Source organism: Corvus hawaiiensis, chromosome 4 (genome assembly GCF_020740725.1).
Source record: "Corvus hawaiiensis isolate bCorHaw1 chromosome 4, bCorHaw1.pri.cur, whole genome shotgun sequence".
Lineage (NCBI taxonomy): Eukaryota > Metazoa > Chordata > Aves > Passeriformes > Corvidae > Corvus > Corvus hawaiiensis.
In genome coordinates this window covers 3,014,063-3,034,965 of record NC_063216.1, presented here as the reverse complement: position 1 = coordinate 3,034,965, position 20,903 = coordinate 3,014,063, and the positions used below count along the sequence as shown (strand labels likewise).

At 41.5% G+C, this 20,903-nt stretch overlaps 1 protein-coding gene across 3 annotated transcripts in view; it reads right to left on the bottom strand.

The window, feature by feature from the left end:
• The window catches only part of PTPRO (protein tyrosine phosphatase receptor type O), a 145,474-nt gene that overhangs the window by 61,961 nt on the left and 62,610 nt on the right, over nt 1-20,903 (bottom strand). For 2 of the 3 annotated variants that reach the window (XM_048302501.1, XM_048302502.1), the window contains exon 2: nt 2,226-2,499. In XM_048302501.1, the coding sequence (XP_048158458.1) occupies nt 2,226-2,499 (274 nt within the window). Of the gene's footprint in view, nt 1-2,225; nt 2,500-20,903 lie in introns of those variants that run through there. The other variant, XM_048302503.1, reaches the window with a different exon arrangement.

Here is a 20,903-nt window from a genome sequence, read left to right as displayed (position 1 = left end):
AATGGTATAATGTTAAGCAAAATTATGGTTTTATAACAAGGTGTGACAACCAGCAAGACATATTCGTGCATAGAACTGCTATTAAAAAGAATAACCCTGAAAAATGCATCCCGAGCTTGGGAGATGGAGAAGTGGTGGAATTTAATATTGTACTAGGGAGAAAAGGGTTACAAGCATCGCAGGTCACTGGGCCTGATGGTGTTCCTGTAAAAGGCAGTATATATGCAAAAAATCGTAGTCATGTTAGACAGTATCTCCATTGTAAGCCCCCCCTACAGTTTCCCTTTCCTAATCCCACCTTTCCCTTTTACCCTATGTCCTATTACCCCCAGTGTATTCCCAATCCGTTTTTTCATCCATGGTTTCCCTCACAAAACCATGCTTTTGCCAATTGTTTCCCCAAAAATCCCTTTCCAATGCCGAGTGGGGGATGAAAAGGGGGAGGGAAGAAGTTAAACCCTCTCCTGCCTCAGTTTCCCCACAAAGCATGCTCAGAGAATTCTGTCTCCCTTCTGTCAGCCCTAAGATGTTCCAGAGAATCTGTTTGGACATTTAAAGACTCAGGAGGGTGGCTTGTTTTGTTTTGAAACTGTTCTTGTTATGTTTATCCAGTTGTTTTCATTCTCCTTTTATTAAAATAAAACGGGTGAGGTGTTGGGGTCCCTCCCCTGCCTGTAGCCCTGGGAGAGGGGCCCTGAGGGCACAGACACGGGGCTTCCCTGCCCCTGCTCAGCCTCGTTCCCATTGGTTGGTTTGTGTTCCCTGCGCGGGAGAAGGACCCTTGGTCCCGTGACTGGGACAGTTCCTGAGCAGAGCTCCGGCCATGCGGCTGGAGAAATAAACATCTCTTTGAAACAGCTATCAAGAATCTGTCTGTCCGTATATATTTCCTTTCCACGGGACTCCTGGTTTGATATATGCGTGTTGCAGGATCCCCACTGCAACAGTTGTATATGACAATGCATGCTTCAATTATTTTCTTTGAAGAAAACAAACATGAAATAGAAAATTGGATTAAAATTACTACTTTGCTTACAAGGTTAAAGTAGTCAAAGGAAAGGAAATTCAGGCTGCCTGTGAATCCTGAAATTGTTCAGTACTTGCATTACTCAACAACATGATACTTCTTCCCATGGGGCCCTTCATGGTTTTCCTCACCAGGGCACAACTTGAGCACAGAAGGGAAGGCTGAAGATGATACACATGATGCAAATTGATGATATAGATGATGCAAAATCTTCTTACTCCTAAATTTTAGGAACCTCACTCAATAACACATGAGCCTGCTTTAACATGCTCTGAATGCTGTTAGAGTGGATGGTGTTTCCTCATTGACACAATAATACAGGTACAAAAAATCGTAACAATTCCTCAGATGTAAGACAACTGAAACTACCCATACATTCCAAGGTGCCATTTAGGGGAAAAAAAAATAATATCTGGAAATTAGTCCTGCTCCATCCAAACAGATTTTTGTCATCTTCCAGATGAAGAAACTATTTTATATTCTACAAATTACTTTCAGGTTGGCACATGCAACCAGTCCTGGATCAACCTCAGAGCCAGAAGCACAGCTGGAAATCTGTGGTACTTTGTATGGTGACAGAGCACACAAAATCACACATCTCCCCCAGGATCAATGCACCTGGAAATAGTAACAGACAGGCTACTACAGATGTGTTCTCCATCACAAACACCTTCAGCTGTACTGGCACAAACACATGGTTTTGGTGACTGGTGTCTGCTTTCCAAGTTTAGCATTGCCTCAACATATTAGCAATCAAAGAACAATGTTACAGCATTTAAAACAGGATAAAACTCCCCATACGACAGGAGTGCTTACACTGAAATGTCAGTCAACACCTGTCATGCCCTTTACCAGATTTTTGGAACTCCTGGTTCAAAGGGTTTAGGATAAACATCTGAAAAGGGGGGTTCGTTCATCACACTATTTTAGTATGTCACACCTCAGTGTTCAGGAAGGGTCAGCCAGGGGAAACCTACAGCATTGCCTTTCTTTTCGCCCACAACTTGTGAATTTTCACTCACACGTTGTCAGGACTTTTTCCCTACTGTTCTCACACAGGGGTGCATCCTACACACAAGCAGGACCCACTGAAAAAACCCAACAACCACCCAACCTTCTTCACAGGAAGAACTTCTGGGGAAAAAAGCCACACACAAAGACAAGAAACAGAAGAAAAGAAGAATAAGGTGTTACTTACTGGTTAACACAGTGATTGATCTCGCTGACTTGGAAACCATATTTGAGTTCACTACCAAGAGAGTTACTATGTAATACAGGCCATGGTATTTGGCATTAAAAACCACAGGGGCAGGTAAAGTGCTATTGAATTCGTCGAACTGGAAAAAGTAGTTCTTGGATTCTCCAGCTATCTTCACAACATATACAGAGGATGAGCTCACCACATCTGATGCTTCCAGGGAGACAACGATACAATTGTCTTCTCGGACAGCAACTTGGAAAGGTTCTGCATTCTACAAGACAAGAATAAAGAGTTTGTTGAAGTAAAATCTAGTATTTTACTTTCACCTATTTCCCTTGATAGTCAAAAGATACTCACGTTATATTTGCAATAAAGTTACATCTTATATTCTACAAGAGAGTTAACATCAAACAGGAGCAATTATTTCAGGCTACAATTCACAGTCAGCCAAAGCCCACAGGTATCTGATTATCAGAGGCCAGTCTCTCTGCAGCAGAGGCTGGATCCTGCTGTGTGTTTTCTGATACTCCAGATACTCCATTCCTTACATCCTGAGGAATAAAGCCTCTGTCATTCTTTCATGAGGAAAGGTGAAGTAGAGCAGAAGAAGGATGAGATTGTAAAGGGTATCAGGGGCAAGAGGATTTCCGATAAAGCCTCAAAGTCATTTAAATCCCAAAAAAAGGAGGTGATTAAATCAAGACTCTTATCTTGCAGAAACAGGATCATATATTCCTCAATGCAATATATTCTGAAAGCCTACAACTGAAGAATAATTTTTGGCACTGCCTAAGCTTTTCCAAATATGCCTGTTCCAGCAAGTACCAAGTGATAAGCAGCTCTCACCGCTATGTCCACAGTTTTGGCTGGCACTTTTCACTTCCTAAGCTACAGCATTTAATTTTCAATATTTCTTTTATTAGTAGCAGAGAGAAAGGAGCAATTTAACCTTGTTTTCATATATCATGAGCATGTTAAGTCATTGCTGGCTGAAAACATTTTCCTTTTTATTAATTTCAAACCAGCTGTCAGGAGAAGCACTTGTTCTCTACAGGAATTTCAAAACAGATTCATGATCATTAATGAGAAGGAAAAGTTCAAGCTTACATTAAGAGTTGCTTTTTTGTTTATTAGACCACACCACAGCTTATAATTTTCTACCCCCCCTAAAAACTGTAATAGCTGGTATTTTCAGTTCCCAACTCCACAGTATTTCTTTTTCCTTCGTATTTCACAGGCTGAGAGCTCTCAGGGAAAGGTGCAAAATCAAGGTTAGTTTGCAATTTATTCGATCGAGTTGCCCCTGTACCAGAGAGGTAGAGACCTCCTACAGAGATTAATTCTAGCAGCCTGATTACCTCCTATCTTCTTGTGGTTTTGTTTAGTGGGAATTTTTCCATGAAAACAATATTTCTAGGATTTATGCTGCAAGAAGCAGGATCCCTATTTGAAATTCACACACATGGTGCTGCCAACTCCCAGAATTCAAAAAAACAGCTCAACAAAAACAACAGCAAAAAAACCTCCTAACAACAACAACAAGAAACCCACCAAGAAAAAAAATTTGTTCTAGGAGTGTAAGATTTAAAACAGCAGCAGTTTGTCTTTACAATTCATGGTATTATCATTGGGCTTTGGCATCTACAGTGTACCTAATGTTATACCACCCTATAGGCCAAGCTACAGGCTTGAGACAAAGGCCCTAAGCAAACCCACTCATCTGATCCAGCATGAGAACAAGGCACAAAGAATATAACCAGTCCAACCCAAATAGGATAACCTGTCTGGACACCTTCAAGCCTGAGATTAAAAACAGAGGCAATGCAACCTCAGCTGCTGATCTGAGGTTCACTTTAATTAGTCTTTTAAAAAATTACTTTTAAGTTGTTAAAATTGTATCTGCCAATGTTATCAATGGGAGAATATTTTGGTGCAGAAGTCTGGGTAATTTTTCACAGATGGCAAAGCAACTGTTCCAAATGGCTTACAATATAAGACTACGACTACATAAAAGCTTCCATGCGTTTTCCTCAGCCTCAGCTGAATTCAAAAGGCTTACCCTTGAGTAGATCAAAACTCTACACTTCAAGCGGTTGTATTTTGCCTTAAATCCCAGTCTAGCATTTGGATTCACACAGATTCAAACCTTTAACTGGGCATTATGCTTAGATCTGGTCAAAACCAAGTAGGGTTTCTCTTATTCTTCTTCCTCCCTATTTTGTGCTCACTAAGAAAATGTGGAATTAATCCTACTTCAGCCCTCCTGCTGTGGGAAGACAGGAGAAGGAAGGCACAGATGAGATGGCTTTCCAAAAGCACACGCAGTATTTCATCACAGAAGCCATGGTTGTCTTGCAAGACCGAGCAAGGACTCATCAAGGTTACTTCTACATAAGCTTGAAGTTCATGTATCTGTGGGTTTTGACCTTCCATAGACTTGCACTTGAATGCTACACTAGAGGAAAAAGAATGGTGTTATCTCTAAAATTATTCTGGCCTTCCCTTGGCCTTGGCACTGAATTCCACAGTACCAACTCCACGTCCCTACCTTGCTATGCAGAACCACCCAGCAGGGCCAAACGAACAGTTCAAAGCAAGCTCCTTATAGCTGGTTGTGCTATAAATCATTTGCTATGCTAACCAAGTACAGCTGGAATTTAAGCATACAATTGCGGAGTCATGGACATTCCTAAGATATAATTAGATGCTTTCAGAGAATGCTCATATGGGTTGTGATTTTATTCTTTGACTCTTCCACGGGTATTGTATTAACCATGATGAAGACTGTACTTTTATTTTTTCCCCTTAATGTTCTCGTGAATCCACAGCAAGCACCATCCAGCAAATGATTCATGAGCCTTCTACAACAGCTCTCACACAATTAGCATGGAATGCCTCTGCTAGCTAAATAAAACTCTCAGATGGATGCTGTTGTTACCTATGACAATACCTATCTGGGGTAAATAGCTTTTTCTGAGTCCTCTATCACCTTAAGCATGTGGGGATTGTGAAATGATAGCTTCCCTGCTCCATGTACCTGTGGTCCAGATGCTTTGGAACCACTGCTGCCATGATGCATTTTTTTGAGGGCCCTCTCTTTAGAAGCCATGTGCCCCATCCAACCCCTTCCTTTACCCATCTGCAGAATGCATCCCTCTCTTGAGTGGTCCCCTTCCAGTGGCTATGTGTCCCTCCTCCACACCCCTGTGTGCTCACAGGCTTTTCAATTGCTGCACGCATGGGACACACGGCTTGTGGGAGACATCTGCTGTTTCATATCCACTGGCTCTTAAAATAACTTTCATCCTTTAATTTCATCTTCTAAGACTGGAGTGGCAGGTAAGAGATCAACAAAAAGAATTGGCAATTAACATGTCATAAGACGAAATCATTTATCTCCTTTGGAATATGGATTTCACTCAGGCAGTGTTTTAAAAGAACAGACCATTCTGGTCATCTTTTCTTCATGCTGAACAAGGTGAGGGTTACCAGCCAGCACTGGGCTTGTGATTTTGAAAAGAAGGCTAGGAAGAAACCTGAGTATTTTCTCTAAGCACCACTAGAAGTGACAAACGTGCCCCACTTAACTAGATTGTAAAGGCAGTGTGTCTTAAGACTGACAGCATCAGTATGGTAAATACACATTTCATTACTTCTGGTCAGCTACCTCCAGGATTTAATTTGCTGGTGTCACAGCTTGAGCGGCTGTTTCATGCCTGTGGGGAAATTTGGCAGGGGGTGTGCATTCAGAACCCAATGATTAGCTCCAACTTCCTTCCTAGTTTATTATTACAAGCTCGTGCCACGATAAAGCACTTAGGAAAAAAAAAAAAAAGGAGAGGAAAGTAAATCCCACAATTGTGATGCCTGTTCACAGTCATTTACAGAGCAGGGATGAGTCATGCTAGTGGAATTTCCAGCCAATAACCAGGTCCCAATTAAAATAAAAAGCAAGGGGAGGCAAGGAGATATACAACATATCGAATAAACAATATGCAAAGAGTAATAGGAAAATAAATGGTGTGCAGCAGAGCTCAGAGTTCTTTTTCAGAAGTTTATATCCTCAGTTTATTTCCATACAACGGAATGAGTTTTACACATGAGGAAGAGATCAAAGCTGCAAAACAACTCCTAATCTTAAGTACTCTGGCTTTTGAATGCCTCATTCCGAAACACATTGTGCCAGAACCCAATTACCAGAAGTGCAAGTAGTTACAAGTTCTGCTGACTTTAAGAGGAGCTGCGGACACTCATCAGCTCTGTAAAATTAAAGTACTGGTAACTACATCTCATTATCTAATGCTAGACAAGTGGAAATAAAATCCCAAACAAATCTGACTTTTGTCAGCTTTTACTGAGTAAATCGTGCAGCATCACAGAATTTTCAAAGTGGACATCTGAAATCCCAAAGCAGGAGCAAATTTTAAAGCTACAAGGATCTACTTCTTAGCTACCATTATGATCACCTACTGTATGATGCTGGACAAAAATAACCTCAATGCAAGTACAAGACAATACTGAACACTATATCCAGACCTCTTGGATGAAATACTGGCAATTTTCTGAATGATTCTACTACACTCTGATACATTTTGTGCTGGTGGCCAATAATGCTAATTTCATTCTAAATCATACGATGACTCATTCTCACCACGATTCAACTCACTTAATCTTAGGTACTTAAACGGAAACGACTAAGCCAGCATGACCTTTTCAGATAGAATACCTGTGGATTCATCTAAGGCTGGAATTACTTTTGAAAATGCACTAAACAGCCTAAGGGCTGATGGTCCCAGCTGGGCAATATTCCTGCAGCCCTCTGTCACTGGGTGCAGTGAGTCCAAAAAAGACAGGACCGGGATGCAGGTTTCAGGATTTTGGCCTCTGCTACAGTCTTGCAGTGGTACCTCCACAGAAAGCACATAAGAAATAAACAGTATAGCAAAACATGCTTCCCTGGAATTGCTAGCTATCCTTATTAGCTCCTGAACAAAATAGGTAAAGACATCCTTACAGAACTTAGGGAAATAACATCCTAAGCTTTCCACGTGTTCCAGTGAATTCTGGAGCAGGCATAGACCTGAGCGCTGACTGCAAGAGAAAAGGATTGATGTGATCTTCAAAAGCATGAACAAAAATGTTACAGCCTTGTGGCAACAATGTAAAGACTTTTGGAAAAAAAAAGCCTATTTATTTCTGGGGCTTTTGTTTCTACCTACACTTTCCCACAGGTTGTGTAAAGATCATCCCTTAATAAATACTCTTCAGAAGAAATACTCCATGGGAAAAATGCAAATCTGTATAGTTAAGATTTTCCATGCAAAAAGGAATATTTTAACATGTAAAAAGATAGCAGAAGCTGCAGTTCTCAATAATTTATGGTTTGTGATTCAGGTTAACACATCGTTTCTGGCATTCTGCTCTATGAATAGTGTCCTCAGCCCTGTTGCTATTCTGAGTCTCAAAAAGCCAGTAATAACAATCCTCTGGTCATATTTTATAAATGAGCTTCCACATTTCTTTGCTCTGGGAGACAGCTTTTAAAGGGACAAGTATTTTTTCCCACCTCTGCCCACAAATGCAGAACATGAGGGCGGGTTTTTTTAAGCAAACATCATTATGGTATGTACAGCCCACCATGTTTTGCTGCCATTCTGAAGTTAATAACCTGGAAGGAAATATTTCTTCACACAATCAACTGCTACTACGACAGCATTAAGGATGCCAGAATGCTAATTTCAGTTAAGGCTAATATCTTATGTATCACACTGTTAACATGTCCAATACTTAATAAATTATTGCCAAATATATACTTCTAGCCCATCTTTCTAGTGCAAACTGCAGAGGGCAAAACCCAAGCACAGTAAATTCAGAGACCTTGATGTTAACGAAGTTTGAAACGAAGTTACGACTTCTAGGATGGCATTTCTGCCTCTTTTTGATCCTGACTGTACATGTACACCCCAAATACAACAGGAATTCACATCCAGACAGAGTTTGGTTTCTCTCCACTCTGGATTTTCAGCTTTTCCCTAGTACTAAAATTATGTCCAAAAGCGTAATTCTGCCAAAAGAAAGTATGATTTTGGTTCCCTTCCCCAACTCAGATCTTTATGGGGCCTCTGCAATTGAACTTTAGCCATCCCTTATGGATGCAGCCAAACACACGCTAGATGAACGTTGTGCTTTAATTCAAACACATCCTCTTGAGCCTGTCTGTGAGTAACAGAAAATGAGTAAGGACACAGCAAACACACCACATTGCCTCAATTCCCGTAATTCCACCAAAATGGCCCTTCTCCAGTCACTGCTTGTTCTCTGGGACAAGAACGAGACCAAATTTCTGCCTGAACCAATGTAACATGATCAGAGTTGAACATACGCCAGGTGGGAGGTGTTAGGTGGATCCCCCACTAAATGCCAGAAAGAACAAATAGGGGGAAGGGAAGAGAAAGATATACCCCATGTGCACATTCTCCCAAGAGTGTACACATTATCCTAAGAACATACACACTCTCCAGCAACTGAGAGTAAGTGCTCTCACAGCACAGCATCCACAGGGCAAAACACCTGCAACTACAGTTCACAGTCCACAGAGGCAAGGAGGAACAGATCACCTCATGACGAGGCTGAAGAAGGCAGAGAGAACAAGTGAGTGACAAATCAAGGTAGATTTTTGAAGAATTTGACTTATTTGAAAGGAATCTCTCCTTCCATGGTGTGAAATAATCTCTGAGGTGTCTTACATTGCAAAGTGCCCTGTGGGAGATGAGAAGGAATACTGGAGAAGTGGGTTTTGGTGATGAAGGACAAATTCATTCATGCTGCTCAGTCCTTCAGCTCCAAAATTGTGGATTCACCTCTGCCGATAATGGAAGTCTGCAACAGAAGCTTCTGATGCTGAAACAGTTTCTGAACAGCTGCTGATGCTGAAAGGTGACATTAGGAAGTTACACAGAAAATTCCTGATGTTCAACAGAACGGGAAGACTGATGTTGCATCATGAGAAAACTATTCCAGCACCGCGGTGCAGCTGAGAGGAGTTGGACTGGACCGGAGTCAGCTGAACTTCATATTACATGCTTTGGCAGGGAGTATGACAGAGGGGTGGACACTGAGCCTGGTGGGTGCTACAAGAGTGGAAATGCCTCAATTTTGAATGGATAGGGTGCATATATACCCTTCATACGTGCACAAGTGAGTTAGTTTTTAAAGGCAGAATACAAAGCTTTGCTACTTGCATTATCTATAAAGAGCACAGCTGGGAGGAAATTAAGAGTTCTCACTTGTCAGAGAAATTGGAGACCAAAGTGGTTATCAAATTAATTTATAATCACAAAGCAATGTAAGGGAAAATGGTGGAAGAGAACAAGACTTTCTGTCCCTCCACCATGTTAATCTATTATAAGAGAACAGACTAAACACAATGAATTGACTTGTAGACAGGGGCTATTCCACAATCCTAACCCTTTGTTCTGTATCTGCAAATGTTTTTAAAGGGGATTAGGCACCAAAATGCTCTTAAGTATTTTCAAAATTCTGAAACTACTAAAGAGGTTTGGAAATTTGAAATTGGGATGCATTCACCAAAAAAAAAAAAAAATCATCCTGTTCCAAATCTGGTTTTGTGACATGAAGAATCCAGAGGCAGATGTGGGGTACACTTTGTCCCCATCTAAGTCTGTTGACATCACTTTGGTCTGGTGTTCTCCTTAAACAAGTGGTCTGCCTTACTGCTGGTCATTCTTCTATCACCCCCTGTCCCTCAGCTCCCCAGGAAAAAAGCTGCAAACCCCCACCACCCTTTCTTCAGTGGTCACAGGAGTCACGGCATGGTCTGGAAAACCTAGGTCTAAATCCAGATCCCCAGTTTTCATATTCTATGCCTGAAAATACTTGCTACCCTTCTTCCCTGAGCCACAAGTGTAATGTGGCTATGGCTATCCCTGAAAGATTGCTTACTCAGGTTCAAGTGCAGGTTTATTTTGTTCTCAGATCCAAGCAGAACCTGACGTTCTGCACTTTGATTACCTTGTGGCATTCCTGTGTTCTCTAAACTGGCAAGAGATGAACAGACAAGCTGCTGACATTTTCTCTTGTTATTTATGTATAGTTTCTGCAGATGAATGGTCTCTTTTCTTGCTAAAGTATTTGCTGTGGTAGAGTGTGTGTGTGGGATAGATTGTTTTGCTTGGTAGGGGTTTTTTTGCTTTTTTCTAACCTGTGCTCCAAGGGAAGCAAGCTGACAGTGCCATTTCCCTGATTACTAGCAAGAGATGAGCTCTGTAACTCTTTGTACAGCACAGGGTCAATTGCAAATCCACACAGAACATTTCAATTGTGGCTACAGCCCAATTTTCAATTCATTTCTAGTGTGGCTTTAGGCTCAGTTCAGCCATTTGTACTGATCTGATAAGTTCATACCCACAGACGAATGCTCTGTCACACCGGCGCTGGCAACGCGCTGCTCTGAAGTCATAAACACTCCCAAACTCTAATGCTGAAAAAGCTCATAACTTGTCACTGCCACCTTGCCCTGCAGGGATAGCTCCAGCAGGATTTATTTGCTCGTAGTGTATCAAGCATTTAGTTTTTAGCACAACTGCCACAGGCTGACTTGAAGGAAGCAAAAGAGAGGAGTGAATACAAAGAGCTCAGGAACGGAGTCGGGCTCCTCAGCTGCTGCAAAGTCCCTTCAGATGTAACAGTGCCACCCCACCTGCCCAGAGGAAGACTGGCCAGGGGACAATGACAGCTGTTGCCTGACAGAGGGATGTCAGTCCAGGTTACTGAGTGTTCTATGTCCTTCATGAAACACATAATTCTGCTACGATGTCCTCTCCTACCAGCTTAGTGACTTCAACTCACAGAACAGGATCTTCTGCAACTGTGTTTAACCAGAGTAGGAAAGCAGTAATTCCTTCTGCTTCAACAGCCACCACATTTATGTTTCAGCTACTTCTGTGCTGTCACAAGAACTTGCTTAAATATTCTGCACACTTCTGTGAGTATTACTAAAAGGTTGAATATGCTGCTGCCTTCAAACTGAGGACACCTTAAAGACACAGTGGTCAGAACTTTCGTGATGAGACTTCTGTACTTAGGGGGGGATTAATCTGGCTTCATTTTATCATAATACAAATTGGGCGTGTAGTCAAATCTAATCATCTAGGTTCCCTCTGTACTCTGTAGGGAGAGATAGATCTGAAGAATTTGATTTATCCACTTACCCTCAAACAAGCTGCCTTCTGCAGATGCTTATCTCTCCCTGTGCACCTTCCATTTAAACATCAAGAGCCAGATGAGACCAGAAACAGCTGTGTATGGTATGATGGCAGCTGCAACTCAGATTTGTAAAGCCATTTTTATGTATTATGGCTCCTAGTCTTTTTTTGTCCAAATTGATATTATAAGGTTTAAATTTTGTTTAGCTATTCTCTTTTTCAGCAGTATAAAAGTGCATGATGGCCAGGACTGAGCAAGGCAAATAACTTTATGCACACAGAAGGTCCTACTCAGCAAAAGATGTAAGCTTGTCCATAAATCCTTTGCCTCTGTGACAAAGGCAGGCCCTGAGTACAAAGAATCAATCAGGAGATCAAGGTCTCTTTTCTGGATCTGCCAAAGAGTAATAACCCCCTGAAACTTCCTTCTAATTTGTTTTGAGTCTTTGATGAAGTGAGGTTGCTAAAAAATCACTCAAAGCATAATAAAAGTCTTGGTCTCTTATGTGATGCTGAGACCCCTGTTCTGCAGGTTTAGTGTTCTCTTCACAGAAATTATTATTCCTTGCTGTGGTCATGTGGTTTTTACACTTGGCAGTTACCCAGTGGCCAAGAGGGACACAGACAAACCACTACAAATAGATTCATCAGCCTAATATCTTCAGCTGAGGTAGCTCAGCAGTTACGGTATGGAGAGCATACACATCAAGTTTCTGTCTGGTTTGGCAGCTACATACCCTGTGAGTGCAGAATTAAAAGAATTAAACTTTAGCCATTAGCTTTCTTTTATATATATTTCTCTTTTAATACCTGACAGAGCTTTTCCCCAGGCATGACAATGGCTAGCCAGGCCAGAGAAGGCTTAATAAACTGAGAGATGAGATCAGCTGAGAAAAGGCTGTGTGGACATCAGCAATGGGAAGCCTGTTCCCTACAGCAGAATTGACTGTAAAACAAAAATAGAAATTTTCAGAACGCTGTTTCCTCATTTTAACTCAGGATGCTAAACCTCTGTAGTGTCTTCTGAAAAGGATGAATTTATAAACAGCATGACCTTAAATGAGTCAACATGACCTTTCCCAGACATACACCACAGTAAATATTTACTGAGCTTTATTTCATAGGCATTAACTCATTGCTAATATAAAAAGCTTTCAGGCTGCTAGACAATGCAATATGTAATCCTATCATTCTGACATTTAAGAATATGCACAGTTTAAAAGTGATAATGATTTTCTTTCCTAGTTAGCTTCTAGATACTATTTCCCCATGTATTTGTTTATGCTATAACTTTCTTCTTCCATTTTATGAAGAATTTTTGTTGCCAGTGAAAGGGAAGGATAAGAATGAAGGATGATGACATGGATTTTTTTTTTCTTTTGCCTTCTATTTAATTCACAGCAAGTGGTACTTCCATACATAAGCACTGGTCATTTTGCATTATACTAATCCAGGCAAAAATACATCAGCCTGCTTGTCTGACTGCCATTTGCAGGTCTTAGTATGGTAATTCCTCAGTAACTGCAGCGCAAGTATACAGATCTCTCTCATCTCATCAACTCCTGCACTTCAAATTCATGCAATAAATACACTGCCTAAGCTCTTACCCAACTCTTTGACTAAACCAAAATATTTTTCATGATCCTCTTGGGAGCACAGCTGCCTGCACTTCGGAATTACAAAACTGACACGGCTCCTTTTCCCTAAATGTGACCAGAAAATGTCAGCAGGGAAGTTTTGTAAATGTATATGGTGTCCTATAACGCAGGTAAGTATCTATGAGATCCTTCAAAAAAACAGAGTTGGGCACCAAGATATTTTTTTACTTTAACTTAGATGTGCACCTTTAAACCTCTCACAGGACGGTCCTTCACGTATATGTACAACAGAAAGATGCAAGAAGAGGCACACTGGCAGCACTGAGCCCCTGTGGTAACAGCAACAGCTTCATCTCCAAGCCAAATGAGTGGTTTCTCTTAGTTTTTTATAGCCTTTTTAAATTTTAATCACTTTATTTACTTATTCTCTGCCAGGTCCCTACTGACATCATCCAGTTTTCCCTCCTCTCCCACTCCAGTGTGCTCATACACTCATAAAGAGCAGTGGAAGCTCTTTATCATCAGTATCAGTCTACAATGTTGTTTCTCAGCTCAGGTTTACTCCTGATGCAATTTTTGCCACCTAACTCAGGTGCCAGGAGAGCCAATGGACAGAAGTATGCTCCTGACCAAGCTGCTTCCCATCAGCCTTTAGAAACTTAAAGCAGCAGAGAAGGAAGAAGGCTGGTGGTTTTTTGGGGTTCTTTTTTGTGGCTGCCAATAGGTTACACCAAGTATTTTAACCCCAGGCATGTTTCTGTGATGATTTCTCAAGTGATGAAAGAACTGGGGACAGTACACCACACTTAGTGAGTCATGGAGTTTTCTGTCCAGCCCCCCACACTTCAGAGGAGAAACTCATCACCCAACAGCACCCTGAGCTCCCTGCAATTCGAAGGAGCAAAAGTCATTTGCAAGCAACAGCTTCCCCACAGCTTAATGAAACACCAGCAGTAATAGACTCTGCACTCTCTGAGTTCAACCACCAGGCAAAACTGACTGACTTAAATTACCACAAAGATTAGGGCCATAAACACAATCAGTTGGCGTAGCTCAGTCTATAAACAAAAAATGTATTTACCTATGACAACAAAATTAGCCATGCTGTCCTTGTCTCTGCTGCTGCAAGCACTTAGAGCACACATGTGAAAGTGAACATTAATGCTTGCACTAAGTATTTGCATGTTTATGAATAAACTGTAATCAGTTTGACAGTATTCTTCTTTCTCGCCTTATTAGCCCTGTAAGCTCTTCATTCAGTTCTCACACTTTGCATACCAAAAAGGCAGACAGAGAAAAACAGCAACATCCTCGTGAAGTTGCACACAAGTGCAGAATGTCTACATTAATAAGAAAATTAGACCCAAAGAGTAGAGACCATGCTCCAAAGAGCAGCAATGTCTTAGTATTGGCCACGGTAAAAAGAGAAGCTGGGGAAATCTTGGAATTTTTTTCCCCATTTGTCTCTACTTGAAAGAGGGGAAAAAAGAGACATGCATGACTGATGATAATGGAAAACCTATTTGTGTCCAATTCACTGGAGAAAGAGTACAAGGACATATCATCCTTGTGAAATAATTTGTCCTGTATTCCTTGAGCCAGATGAAAGTCCCACTATGTACAAAACAACATGTGCAGATGAATACAAATTTGGGAGATCTATTATTCTCTCAATACGCTGTCTTGGTGTAACCTCTGTCATAAAAAAGGCCTCTTTCCAAGTGCCTCACACTGCCATAAAGTGTGACTTTTTCCACTAACCTAGAATAGATTTGAAAGTGCACAGTAGCACCGAGGAGTCATTCATGATTAGGGCTCTTGCTGTGAAACAAAACTGGCACATGCTCCTGGAACCCATAGCAATTAGCAAGTGTGAAATCAAAAAGTCACACCACACCAATTGTTCGCGAGGCACGCAGAGCAAAAATAGAATGAAACAGCTACATCTTTATAGCCCTGGATGGCTTTGCAATTCAGAGAGATCTTTATGAGCACATAACAGTTTCATTCCCTCAGATGAGGCTCTGTGCCTCGTATTTGAACTTCTCAAATTTTTCCTCTTCACACCGCTCCGAGATACAAGGTACTGTTACCTCAGACGCTGCTCATTACTAATTCCCTAACCTGACAAGAAGTTTGTGGAGGAACAGAAGATTTTTGAGATCTAAAGAATGATTATGAAGTGACACAGGTATGATCTCAAATCTAAGTTTTCTCCTCTTGCAGAGCTAATGAAAAAAAACCAGGCCCAGTAATGTGCCCAGTGCAGCATAGAGCACTGGAGCCTCTTCAGCCTACGAGCAATTGTGCTACCTCTAAATTTTAATGGCTTACAGAGCAACTCCATCTTCCACATCAAAGTGAATAAGGAAAAAAAAAGAAAAAAAAGAAAAAAAACTTTGAGGCACCGTTCTTGGTTGAAATCTGCTACATTCACGTTAGAAATATTTAATTCCAAACACACAAAATGATGGCTCTGCCAGAAAAAAAGCAGTCTGCATCCACATGTGGTGAAACAGAAGCTGGAAAGTGAAGACCATGATGTCCTAGGAAAGCCAGTAGCTCTCCTTCAGATGCAGGTCAGAAAAACACAGTTGCCCAGTCTGGCCTGAATATAGCTTGAAATCAAATCCCTACAGCTCTCATCATCACCTAATACAGCACATTTTGGTCACTGCAGACGTGAGGACGGAAACAAAGCCACCTTTTCCATTCCACTGTGAATTGGGTCAGTTTTCCTCGGGTTCCAGTGCGCCAGGTGAACAGCAAGATCATCCTTCCTTACGCCCCACCAGGGAAGCTGTGACCTCAGCACGCAGGCTCAGGAATGTGCCAAGCCTCACTGTGACCACCCCAAAGTTTGCCTGGCCTTGTGGCTTGGCAAGGTAGTGGCAGAGGTGTTGGCAGTAGCTGCAAAGCACTTTCAAATTTTTTAAGATATTTAAAGATCCAGTATAAAAAGTTTTGCTTTTAAAAATCCCACTGGCACCGGCATCTTCACAGACCTACAAATCTGGCCTTTATGACTTCCATACCATGGGCCAAAGCACAATTCCTGCACAACTAGGCTAACTCACTGATGTTAATGTTGCTTTATGTTTGTTAAGAGACCTCAACTATTTTACCTGAAGCTGAAAAACTTGCATGTTATTCTATTCACACTTAAATATTGAAAACTTATTATGAATATATTTGATGTCCCCATCTTATATGGCTGGTTTTGGTTTGTTTCATTATAAGTATTTCATGTGAGCTATTCCTAGACATTTCAGAATGCTTTAGCAAAAGCAGCTCAAGAATGAGGAGCTAGGGAGAAAGACCAAGAGCACAGACAGAATAATGATTATAATTTAAACAAAACTCCTCAAAGAGAAGAAGAAGCTACAACTGTGAGAACTAATTGATTTGATTCTACATACACAAAAAAGAAATGGTAAGAAGGATTTTGTCCTGGTAAGACAGATTTACTTTTTTAAGAGGGATTTAATTAAATACCGCTCAGTTGTTGGGGTTTTTTTTCTTAAGATTTTAACTGTCAGGCATCATATCCAAAAGAAAAAACAATACCATCCAGGAAGTAATTATCTGCATTAAGTGCTGTTAGACTTCTTTCCTGCTACAGTGATCTCTGGCAGAAGGAGAAACCAAGGAATTTGGGGGAGGAGGGGGGAAAAAAACATTGATTCAGTAATTTGAGAAGCTAAATACATTTCTCTGTGTCTCAACAGAGGGAGGGCTTGTTCTGCAGTGGGAGCAGCACCAGGTAGGTAACAGCAAGGCCTGCTCTGGTGGCTGTGTGTCATGTTAGAAACCGGAGGAACACAAGGGGTTTGACACAGCATTTTTTGCTGTGAATAACAACCCCCTGGAGCCACTGCTGGGTGATCAAACTGGAGGCTGCACCCACGCAGCACAGCCGCACTGGTGTGGGCAGGTGTGGAGCTCTCACGTTGGCTCTGCTCTCCCCCAGCTCCCCTGCCTGCCCAGGGCTGCCCACAGGCACAGACACACAGCTCCAGCCACTCGGGCTCTGCCCTCCTCTGCTGCCTCCACTGCAACACCATGTACGTGTTTGTCACTTTTCAAGGTGGATGCACTGCTCGTGTTCTTAGAGCCCTGTTTATAAATGTTTTATTCCTCCTGGCTTTGGTTTATCCCAGCTCCTGTTATCCTGGATAATTGAAAGTTGAATTGAACACTTAATATTTAAAATACATTTCCTGTGTGTTTCCATGATGTCAGCTTTCATACTGAATCCCTTCACTGGTTATCCTGCACAGACGAAGGTTTTATCCTTTTCCACTACCATTATTTGATGCCACTCTTTCCCATTACCTGCCTCCTATTCTGCCAGTAGCAGGAGCCACAACTACCTATTTCTGCTTCTTTTCCTACTGCTCCCTGTAAATGACACTGTCCTGCCATCAATAATCAATAATGCCTTCTTTATATAGAGGTTCGTCATAAATCTCAACAGCTTCTGTCAATTAGCTTCATGTATGTATTTAAAAATTATATCAATAGGAAGCATATTTCATATAAAACTTGCATATGGTTTGCTCTTATGTTCCTCACTTTTTAAATGGATTTTTAAAAACCAGAAACGTAAGTGTTTTGTGTCTGCAACCAATTCACGTGTGTTGCACTCAGCAGTCTCTCCCTCTCTTCTTCTGTACTGGTTGTTTTTTCTTTTTTCTTGCTCCTGACTGATGTGGATTGATGCTGCTCCTGTGGAGACTAAGCTGGTTACCTCACCCAGCAACCAGCCCAATAGATTTCCAGCCCTGCCAGGAGCCCTCACTGCTCCTTCAGTCTGCATTGCAGCCATCCAGCACAGCTATGGGATAAGAAGTCTATCTTAATTTTAATTTCTTCCTCCCCAAAAGGATAAGGGTTTTGCATCTCCTCTGTGCAGTGCAAAGGATGTCATCCTCTTTAACACATAAGAGCCTGACCTGAAGCAACGTGACAACCCCGCCAATAATTTCGTTTGAAAAGCCTTCAGTTGTGAACTATTTTCTAAAGTCAGTCGTGGCAGCCCAGAAAATCCTTCTGCTAAGTTTCCTCTGATTTTGTGCACAGAAACAGTGCTTTTTGACAAGAGACCAAGGAAAGTCAGCCTGAAATAATCGTGTATTCCTCTGTGCATGATTGCTGCAGTGACTAATCCCAATTTGCTCCCTTAACTCTGTCTCTCTCCCTTTCAGAAGGCAGCTCAGTTCTGAAAACAAATGAGAGTGGAGGAGAAAAGGCAATTTGTACTCATGTTCTCTTCCCCAGCACGCTTCCTCCCACTCCAAATTCTGTAGCAAAGGAGTATGTTTTGGTTCACTAGCTGAGCCTACGTTCCCAACTATTATGTTAACAAATAGTAATGAAAGAATATTTTTGGTTAATTATGTGGCTCTACTGTTGCTATTGCAGCTGACTGGGGAAGATGAGAAAATCTGTGTGGTTTATGGTACAAATGTAACATGGGAAGTGCTCAAGCCATAGACTTGTTGGGCCCTCATTCAGTTTTCCAGCTCCTGCCGCCTCGAAGGAGAGAAACCTAAACTGAAGTTCAGATATAGACAATTTAAACTGAAGAACTTACTAAAGCTGATATCAAGATTGGAAACTGCTCTGTATTTCTGTGATATGGTATCCTTCTCTGAAGAATATCAAAGTACTTTTCTACAAGTACATGTTAATGAGCCCTCACAAGATTGCTATAAATACAGTATCATGCGTATATGACTCATGTGGCTTATTAATTTTACATCACCTACACTGCTGCTTGAACAAGAGTGACAGAGCAGCATTCAGGCAAATTCCTCTGTGAGAACTTAGCCAAAATAGCAGTACCTGTGTCTTCAGGGGTCAATCTGCCTCAAGGCTGACTCTAGTTAGCAGGATTCAGGCTGAGAGAAATGTTCCCTGCTCACCACAGCCCTCTCAGTACAGTTCTCTTGGCAAAAATTTAGAGCATTCTTCTAGTAAGAAAATAAAGTCTAAAGCGATGTATTAACAGCTCCTAGGTTAAACATCCCATACTATGCCAGTGGTCTACAGCAGGGTGCAAGGAAGAACAGGAACTTTGCTGGGGGATGGATATGGATCCAAAAGGCACAGATCCTCAGTGGGACTTGATTTTAATTAAAAAGCAGGAGGAAAAGCTATATTTAATCTCTTAAACTTACCTATGCCCCTAACTGAATGGCATTTTTACTTAGCTTAATTAACTATTAACACTGAGTTCCAGAAAAGCCCTTTGTAATTTCGAAGTGTTCACTCTACTCCTGTGGCAATTACCCCATTAAGAGGCAGAGCAATAATGAAGACATGTGAAGGATTTGTTTGCTTGGTGCTTTACAGGAACTGTGAGCCAGACAGACGCTTTTTAATTGAGATAAATAGGACTCTGTGCTCATACAGCTTGATGAGAGGTCAAGTATATTAGCATGGGGTTAGCACTAGCCAGTGTTAACCTCCTCTGCTAGCTTAGAGGATGGGAAGGTAAAATAATGCCTGTCTGTGAACTACCACAAGTTAAACAGATGGTTCAAGGCCCCACAGAGGGTAAATAATAGAGTTGAAACCACAATAGCTAGATATCTTTAGCCCAGTCTCAGTGGAATCAAGAAAGGTGGATCAAACCACCCATTTCATAGTGATTTCTTTCTTTCCTGCACGCCGGATGATTGACGTGGTGGAATTCAACCCAAACAAGGCAGGCAAACTTCACTGGCAGCATTCACAGACATGAGAGAACTGAGACAGGGTGGAGGGAAAGGAGAAACTCCCAGTAGCTGCATTGTCCTCTCAGAGCAAAAAAAGGAGGAGAAAGTGGAGAGGAAGATGCTTCCCCCTGTCCTCCAAGCGGGAGGAAGACCAGAGAGAGCAGCTTCCTAGGTGTCAGCTAAACCCAGGAGTCTCAGCTCCCACTCTTCCCACACTGACACCCATACTCACTTCTTGTCTTTGTTAACGGTTCCTCCTTATCCTGCAGCCAAATAGCTCCAAACTTCCCCATATTCAAATCCCAGAGCAGCTTCTGTAGCTAGAATGTACCTCTGAACTCTAAGCCATCCATAACCACTACAAGTTTCATTCTGTCATTGCTATAATTGCTAAGAATTCAAGTCTGCAAATTTTGATTTAAATGGAATAAATTCAATTCTCTGCCTTTGTCAATTCAAAAAGTACACTGAAGTTTAAACCCATCTAAGTGATGTACTTAAGCCTTTCCTGTAGTAATTAAAGACTGAATTAAGAACTTTGCCATTTGAAAGGTTTCTATCTCAGCCTAGTCTGCCATACTGCAAACAGTGTACACGGATGGGCTCTGTTTCTTTGTCAGTAAGAAAATGCTCTGAAGAATTTCATACATTGCTCCAAGAATTTCATCTGAAACAGTGGGAGAAACATGAGAAAATTCAAGTGCATCTCCTCACATGTTGCAGCAACACAGCACAGCCCTCACCCTACTGGCCTTTGGCTTGCTAAGGATGACCAATCCATGAAAAACTAAGAGAAAAATTGGTGACAAAACATGTGCAATCACCAAGAGAGAACCTGAGAGAAACTGCTGTGCCCTGGGATCAGTCAGTCATGGACTGTCTGGGAGACAGCTGCTTCCACAGCCTGAAAGGCTCCTGAAAGGATTCATCACCATTTCTGGTAGGGTAAAATTCAGAAAAATCAGTGTTCTTGTGAAACACCTGACGGAGTTAAAATTGAAGTGGCCCCTATTCACAAGAGTTAATAGCTTTGGGGAGGGGAAAAAATGACCTTAGGAGCCTCCTGTATTTCAGGGGGAAAGACAAAGACAGTTTGGGGTCAAGGAGGTGGAGAAAGGAGGTGGAAACCTC